Below are 8,809 nucleotides of genomic sequence, written 5' to 3'. Positions count from 1 at the left end.
GCCCGGGGGTCTCCCGGGCATCGTTGTCTCCCCGGTTTCCAGCTGCCCCTTCCCCATTTTTCCCCCCTTTTCCCATCTTTCCTCCCCTTTCCTCCCAACTCCAGACCCTCGGCAGGTGCGGGCCGAAGGAGCAGATTTCACGGTCAAAGGACACCCTGGCACTCGTTCGAGGGTTTTCTCTCCATTTTATTTCAAACTCTCCAATTACAAAGACGGCAAATCCTTTCCGGCGCGAATCACACTTACCAAAAAATAAAATTAAAAAAAGAAAAAGAAGGAACAAGCGGGTATCATTCCTACCAGATTTTCCTTAATTTTTAAAACAGCAAATAAACTCTTTTTTTTTCCCCTTTCCTTGGGGTATTCAAACTTAAGCCGTAAGAGTACACGGGTCCAGCTCCGTAAAGCGATTTTAACGAATTCGTCGTTGGTGGCCCGGTGTCTCCTCCCCCTCCCCCTCCTCATTTACCTAGAAAAGCGTCAGAAGTAAAGGGACCGAGCGGTTACCGCAGGGTGGGTCTCCAGCACGAAAACGGGGGCGTAGAAAGCAGTCGAGTCCCGTGGGAGAAGGGGGCGAGGGGAGCCACGAGGTGCTAACCACCAACCTGCAGGGGTGGGCGGGGGGAGTGGATGGGGAACTCACTCCTCTTCGGAAAGATTAAAAAACAAAGCAATCGCCGATCTTGTCGGGAAGAAAACGGAAAAAAAAAAATCAAAACAACCTACCCATCATATCGTTGTGGACCTGCACGGATCTTACAGGGTAAATTCAGGCACTTTGCAGGCTCTTCCCACCCCGCCCACTCCCCAGTTTCTACTCCACTTTTAAGACTCTCCCGGTTACTAGACACTATTTCTCCCACCCACTAAAGAGAAAAAAAAATGGACAGGCTGCCGGTTTCAGACCTTAATGTGACACCTCTTGCTCTGTTTGGTAAGAGGATCGGGACGAGGATGGTCGCGTCACCAGATGGGAGGAAAAGGAACTGTTCATTTTGACTCCCAACATACACCCGGCGTGGCCAAAGCCTTCCCAAGATGAGAATCCCTCCTCTCCGGCCCCTTCCTGTTTCTGCCAGGGCCTTTGTTCCCATCACAAGGATCCCCCGCGCTGGGGAGTTTGAGGGAAATAACCTCACCAGCGCAACGATCCAGTGCTCGGCGCAGAGTAGGCGCTCAACAAATACCATCATTATTATCCATCCAGCGGCCAGGAACGGGCCGAGGGGCTCAGATCCCTTTCGTCCGACCAGACGCTTCCCTCTCCCCGCAAAACCAGAACAAAACAACAACCCCAAAGGTCACATCAGAGAGATTTTTAAAACAAGCATAGAAGAGGGGGAAAAAAAATCCTATAAAAAGACTTTAAAGATGCTCTCATCGTTACGGAGGTGGGACTTTTTTTGTTGTTGGTGGTCGAGGTTCGTGAAGAATAACTGAACGATTCCCAGGGAATAAAAGTTCTGTCTCTTAGAAAGTCGTAATAGAAAGGGGTAGAAGGCTGGGGGTGGGAAAAGAAAGGCGCATCTATTTACAGAAACGGAGGTGAAGGGAAGGAGTGTCCAAGGAATAAGGACTTGAACGTTTTCACTTCTTCTTGGCAGGCTTCTTGGCGCTGGACTTGGCTTTGGGTTTCGACGGCTTGGCCTTCTTGGGCTTCGACGCCTTTACCGGCTTGGCCTTGACAGTTTTTGGTTTCTTGGTTTTCCTGGGAGCGGCGGCCGGCTTCTTCTTGGCCTTCTTGGCCACGGCCTTGGGCTTCTTGGCTGGGGACTTGGCGGCGGCCTTCTTGGGCTTGGTGGCCTTCCTCGGGGTTGCCACCTTCTTGACTTCCTTCTTGGCCTTCTTGACGGCGGGCTTTTTGGGCTCGTCGCCCTTGGCCAACCGGAAGGAGCCCGAGGCCCCCACGCCTTTGGTCTGCTTCAGCACCCCGGTGGTCACCAGCCTCTTGATGGCCAGCTTGATCTGTGAGTCGGCGTTCTCGCCCACCTTGTAGTGGCTCTTGACGAACTTCTGGATGGACTGGCGGGAAGAGCCGGCGCGGTTCTTCTCGGCCTGGATGGCGGCCACGATCATGTCCGAGTACTTCGGGTGGTCCGTGGCCTTCTTGGCGGCCTTGGCCCGCTTGGGCTTGGCGGCCGGGGTGGAGGCCGAGTTCTCGGTCATCGTCCCGGGACGGCCCTCGCCTGCGGCCGGACGGGAGAGGCCCGCGCCTCCTGGACCGGACCGCCCGGGGCTCCTCACGGGGGAGGCGGGAAAGGGGCGGTAGGGTGGGCCTTGGCTGGCGGCCCTGTCCCCTTCTCTGGGCGGAATGGAGTCTCTCGCTTCCTTCGCCGCCGGTCCCTCGAGGTGGCTGAGGCGACTGAGGCGACTGGGACGACTGAGGCGGCTGAGGCGACGGACGACTGAGGTGGCTGAGGCGACTGGGACGGCTGGGGCGGCTGAGGCGACTGGGACGGCTGAGGCGACTGTGACGGCTGAGGCGACTGTGACGGCTGAGGCGACTGGGACGACTGAGGCGGCTGAGGCGACGGACGACTGAGGTGGCTGAGGCGACTGGGACGGCTGGGGCGGCTGAGGCGACTGGGACGGCTGAGGCGACTGGGACGGCTGAGGCGACTGTGACGGCTGAGGCGACTGGGACGACTGAGGCGGCTGAGGCGACTGGGACGGCTGAGGTGGCTGAGGCGACTGGGACGACTGGGGTGGCTGAGGCGACTGGGACGACTGAGGTGGCTGAGGCGACGAGGACGGCTGAGGCGACTGGGTAGACTGAGGTGGCTGAGACGACGGGTGGCTGAGGCGACTGGGACGACTGAGGTGGCTGAGGCGACTGGGACGGCTGGGACGGCTGAGGCGACTGGGACGGCTGAGGCGACTGGGACAACTGAGGTGGCTGAGGTGACTGGGACGGCTGGGGTGGCTGAGGCGACTGGGACGACTGAGGTGGCTGAGGCGACTGGGACGGCTGAGGTGGCTGAGGCGACTGGGACGGCTGAGGTGGCTGAGGTGGCTGAGGCGACTGAGGCCTTCACCCGTGCTGTAGGCCCGTGGCCCCGTGGGTCAAGCTGGGCCTCCCCGGTGGCGTCCGCCCGCCCGTCGGGGTGTCGCCGCCTGCGGTGGTGGTGGTCGCCGGGGTGTCCGTCCCCCTGCCCGTGGCCGTCCGTCCGTCCGTGCGGCTGAGGAGAGCAGGAGCAGACGAGGAGGAGGCGGCGGCGGGCGGCGCATCCGGGTATTTAGCGCGGCGGCGCGGACCGCGGTGAGGACAGGGCCCTGGGCCGGCGGGCCGGGGCCCGGAATGGCGGCGCTGCGGCGCCATGTGTGTTTGTTCCGGGGTTCGGAGCGGGCCTTTCCCGGCCCCCGGGTGGGCCCCGCGGCCCGCCTGGGCCCCCCGCGGCCGGCCGGGGCCCCGGCCCCCGCGCCCAGCCCGCCGCCGGCGCCCCCGGCCGGGCCCCGGGGCCGCCCCAACGCCCCAACGCCGGCCGCTCCTGGCGGGGCCCGGCCCCATTTCGCCCTTTCGGGCCCCGTTTCGGTTGGGCTCGGGGGCCCGGGGCGGGGGGCGACCGCCGGGGGCGGGGCCCGGGCCCGGGCCGGCGGGGGGCGCGGAGGGGCGGCCGCTGGGGAGCCCCCGGGCCGCCCGGGGCCGCCGGGAAGGCGCCCCAACTAACACAGGGAGCCCCGAGCCGGGCGCCGCCCACGCCGACCGGCCCGGGGGCCGGGGGCCCACACGGGGCGCGCCCCCAGGACCCCCCCCCACCCCCAGGACTTTCCCAGTTTGGGGATAGAACGGAACATTCCCCTGAGCCTCCTTCCCCTCCCCCCCCACCAAACCCGGCTCCCTCCCTGGCAAGACCAGCCTTTGGATGGGGGGAGGGGGGTCCCCCATTCATTCAATCGTATTTATTGAGCATTAACTGTGTGCAGGGCAATCAATCAGTCGTATTTATTGAGCGCTTACTGTGCGCAGAGCACTGGACTAAGCGCTTGGGAAGTCCAAGTTGGCAACATCTAGAGACAGCCCCTATCCATCCATCAATCAATCAATTGTATTGAGCGCTTAGTGCAGAGCACTGGACTAAGCGCTTGGGAAGTCCAAGTTGGCAACATATAGAGACAGTCCCTATCAATCCATCCATCAATCAATTGTATTGAACACTTACTGAGTGCAGAGCACTGGACTAAGCGCTTGGGAAGTACAAGTTGGCAACATATAGAGACAGTCCCTATCAATCAATCGTATTTATTGAGCGCTTACTGCATGCAGAGCACTGGACTAAGCCCTTGGGAAGTACAAGTTGGCAACATATAGAGACAGTCCCTATCCATCAATCAATCAATCAAATTGAGCGCTTACTGTGTGCAGAGCACTGGACTAAGCGCTTGGGAAGTACAGGCTGGCAACGTATAGAGACAGTCCCTATCAATCAATCAGTCAATCGAATTGAGCGCTTACTGTGTGCAGAGCATTGGACTAAGCACTTGGGAAGTACAAGCTGGCAACATATAGAGACAGTCCCTATCAATCAATCAGTCGTATTTATTGAGCGCTTACTGTATGCAGAGCACTGGACTAAGCGCTTGGGAAGTACAAGTTGGCAACATATAGAGACAGTCCCTATCAATCAATCAATCAATCGTATTTATTGAGCGCTTACTGTGTGCAGAGCACTGGACTAAGCGCTTGGGAAGTACAAGTTGGCAACATAGAGGCTGTCCCTACCCAACAGTGGGCTCACAGTCTTAAAGGGGAAGACAGAGTACAAAACCAAACATACTAACAAAATAAAATAAATGGAATAGATATGTACAAGTAAAATAAATAGATAGAGTAATAAATATGTACAAACATATACATATATACAGGTGCTGTGGGGAAGGGAAGGAGGTAAGATGAGCTTGAGAAGTATAATAATAATAATGGCATTTGTTAAGCGCTTACTATGTGCTGGTCTAAGCGCTGGGGGGGATACAAGGTGATCAGGTTGTCCCACGTGGGGCTCACAGTCTTAATCCCCATTTTAACAATAATAATAATAATAGTATTTGTTAAGCACTTGCTATGTGCAAAGCACTGTTCTAAGCGCTGGGGGGATACAAGGTGATCAGGTTGTCACACGTGGTGCTCACAGTCTTAATCCCCATTTTAACAATAATAATAATAATAGTATTTGTTAAGCGCTTACTATGTGCAAAGCACTGTTCTAAGAGCTGGGGTGGTTACAAGGTGATCAGGTTGTCCCATGGGGGGCCCACAGCTTTAATCCCCATTTTACAGGTTCGGTAACTGAGGCACAGAGAAGTGAAGTGACTTGCCCAAAGTCACACAGCTGACCATTGGTGGAGCAGGGATGCGAACCCATGACCTCTGACTCCAAAGCCCGGGCTCTTTCCACTGAGCCACGCTGCTTCTCCAAAATAAAGGGCCCCTTGTGTTGGCCGGGAACAAACGCGGGTCAACTGCTTGGAAGGCAGCTATGCTAACCACTATACCACCAACGTGTCGACAGATAAGGTAACTGAGGCTCAGGGAAGTTAAATGACTTGCCCAAGGTCACACAGCAGACATATGGTGGAGCAGGGATTCGAACCCATCACCTCTGCCTCCAAAGCCCGTGCTCTTTCCACTGAGCCACAATGCTCCTCTAAAGTTGGCAACAGATAGAGACGTTCCCTACCCAACAACGGGCTCACCAATGCTATTCATTCATTCGTTCATATTTATTGAGCGCTTACTGTGTGCAGAGCACTGGACTAAATGCTTGGGAAGCACAAGTCGGCAACATAGAGAGACGGTCCCTACCCAACAACGGGCTCACAGTCTAGTAGGGGGAGACTGAGCGCTTACTGCGTGCACAGCACTGTGCTAAGCGCTTGGGAACTACAAGTTGGCAACATATAGAGATGGTCCCTACCCAACGACGGGCTCACAGAAGAGGAAGGCAGGCAACAAAACAAAACGTAGACAGGTGTCACAGTCGTCAGAACAAATAGAATTAAATCATAATGATAATAGTGATAGCATTTATTAAGCGCTTACTATGTGCAAAGCACTGTTTAAGCGCAGGGGAGGTTACAAGGTGATGAGGTTGTCCCACAGGGGGCTCACAGTCTTCATCCCCATTTGACAGATGAGGGAACTGAGGCCCAGAGAAGTGAAGTGACTTGCCCAAAGTCACACAGCTGACAGGTGGCAGAGCGGGGATTTGAACCCACTCCCAAGCCCGTGCTCTTTCCACTGAGCCACGGTTAAAGCCCAACTGGGGATCCCCATCCCACCCCCGCCTGGAGCCCCAGGGCATGGAGAGGTGACCCCCCCCACCCGGCTTCCCGAGCTCCCCACTCACCCCTCAGGAATCTCACCCGTTAAAATAATAATAACTTTGGTATTTGTTAAGCGCTTACTATGTGCAGAGCACTGTTCTAAGCGCTGGGGAGGATACAAGGTGATCATGTGGGGCTCACGATCTTAATCCCCATTTTACAGAAGAGGTAACTGAGGCCCAGGGAAGTGAAGTGACTTGCCCAAAGTCACACAGCTGGCAGTTGGCAGAGCAGGAATTTGAACCCGTGACCTCTGACTCCCAAACCCGTGCTCTTTCCACTGAGCAACGCTGCTTTTCCAATAAACAAATAACACCCACAAAACCCAAGTGGCTTGGCCAGGGAGGGAGGGGGCATCGCCCACCCCCAACCCGGGGGTCAAGACCCTCTGGGCAGGCAGGGGGGACCCCTCCTCAGGCCGTGGGAACCTCTATCCTGGTAGGGGGTGGGGGGCTAGACCCCCCCCCCCCCCCAGCCCAGCCCAACGCTCAGGGTTGCAGAGGGGCTTCTGGGGTTATCGTTTTCCCCCCGATGAAGCAGGGTGGCTCAGTGGAAAGAGCCCGGGCTTTGGAGTCAGAGGTCATGGGTTCAAATCCCGGTTCTGCCAATTGTCAGCTGTGTGACTTTGGGCAAGTCACTTCACTTCCCTGTGCCTCGGTTACCTCATCTGTAAAATGGGGATGAAGACTGTGAGCGCCCCCGTGGGACAACCTGATCACCTTGGAACCTCCCCAGCGCTTAGAACAGCGCTTTGCACATAGTAAGCGCTTAATAAATGCCATCATTATTATTGTTATTCTCTGCACCTCAGTTACCTCATCTGTAAAATGGGGATTAAGACTGTGAGCCCCCCCGTGGGACAACCTGATCACCTTGGAACCTCCCCAGCGCTTAGAACAGTGCTTTGCACATAGTAAGCGCTTAATAAATGCCATCATTATTATTGTTATTCTCTGCACCTCAGTTACCTCATCTGTAAAATGGGGATTAAGACTGTGAGCCCCCCCCGTTGGACAACCTGATCACCTTGGAACCTCCCCAGCGCTTAGAACAGCGCTTTGCACAGAGTAAGCGCTTAATAAATGCCATCATTATTATTACTATGAAAAGCGGGGCAGGGAATCGGGGGGCCTCGCCCCATTTGGAAACCTGGAAAGACGGGGTACGGGAGTGGGAGGCTGGGGGGGGGGGGGGGTCGTCGTTCCCCTCACCAAGGGAACTGTTTTAATTGCCGTAAAGGGATGAAATATACATCAATCAATCAATCAATCATATTTATTGAGCGCTTACTATGTGCAGAGCACTGTACTAAGCGCTTGGGAAGTACAAATTGGCAACATATAGAGACAGTCCCGACCCAACATTGGGCTCACAGTCTAAAAGGGGGAGACAGAGAGAAAAAAAAAAAAACCCCAAACATACTAACAAAATAAAATAAATAGAATAGATATGTACAAGTAAAATAAATAAATAAATAAATAGAGTAATAACTATGTACAAACATATATACATATATATACATGCCATCGCCATCTTGCTGGAGGATTTGGAAGCCCTTTATTGATATATATATATATATAATATTATATTAATATATAAATATCCATAGGACCCGTGCGCGTTAAAAAAACGGGGGGCACAGCTACACAAAGGCAACTTCCAGGAGCTTCCCTAAGGATCTCGGAAGTCCAGGAATCGAAAAGCAACCGGACCACTTCAAATGGGAGCCTTAGCAACCCGAACACCTCTGTCCAAACAACAGAAAAGAACACGCCACTTTCCCCCCCCATCATCCCCACTTTTTTTTTTAATCTTCAGCAGGCAAACAGGTAACTTTTCATCGAAAAGAAAAACGGAAGAGAGATTTTTTTTTGGTTATAAATCATTAACGAGTATCCTTGACCATCCAGGGACGGTTTATCTGGAGCTCCATCGCTCTCCGGGAGTAGAACCGGGAAGGGGGGAACTCGATTGAACGGGCAAAGGGAAGGATTGCAACTAGTGAATATATAGTTTATTTCAGATGTTTTTAGCAACAAAAGAAGAATTGCCTAGAGAGGCTGTGGCAGCTGGGATTTAGCTGCTGGACCCTGAGAATAAACCCTCTCTCCCGCCCTCTTTTTTCCCCCCTTCCCAAATCTGGCAAAAGAAAAGAAAGGGATGATCGATGAAATAAAAAAAAGAGGCCATTTTTGGAGAGGGGATTATTATCTACTTGCAGCATCTTTCTCCGAAGCCTCCGGGACTTGGGTGTTGCGTTCACAACGACCCTCGTGGGATTTATCTCCGTAACCCAGAGCGTCTGGGGAACAATAGATAAGCCCAGTGAAGTCCTGTGATGCTGTTTGTGTTTGGATATTGTCCTAATCTGACCTGATATTTTTTTTTAAGTTGTTTTTGTCTGGCAGGCTCCACCTCGGATTTGGCGATGCCAGCCGAAACAATAGTGTCTACACCGATGAGAAGCAGCGTGGTTTATTGGCCAGAG

The 8,809-nt window shown here is 54.3% G+C and overlaps 1 protein-coding gene across 1 annotated transcript; it reads right to left on the bottom strand.

The window, feature by feature from the left end:
• Positions 1–165: 165 nt before the first annotated feature.
• LOC119936620 (putative uncharacterized protein DDB_G0290521) lies at positions 166–3,057 on the bottom strand (the record flags this gene model as incomplete). Its single annotated transcript, XM_038756079.1, has 1 exon — positions 166–3,057. A coding segment is annotated over one exon (1,470 nt), but the record flags the coding sequence as incomplete, so codon positions are not given.
• Positions 3,058–8,809: the final 5,752 nt, after the last annotated feature.

Source organism: Tachyglossus aculeatus, chromosome 14 (genome assembly GCF_015852505.1).
Source record: "Tachyglossus aculeatus isolate mTacAcu1 chromosome 14, mTacAcu1.pri, whole genome shotgun sequence".
Classification (NCBI taxonomy): Eukaryota; Metazoa; Chordata; class Mammalia; order Monotremata; family Tachyglossidae; genus Tachyglossus; species Tachyglossus aculeatus.
Note: the sequence above shows the minus strand (reverse complement) of the source record. Positions and strands in the feature narration are given on the sequence as shown.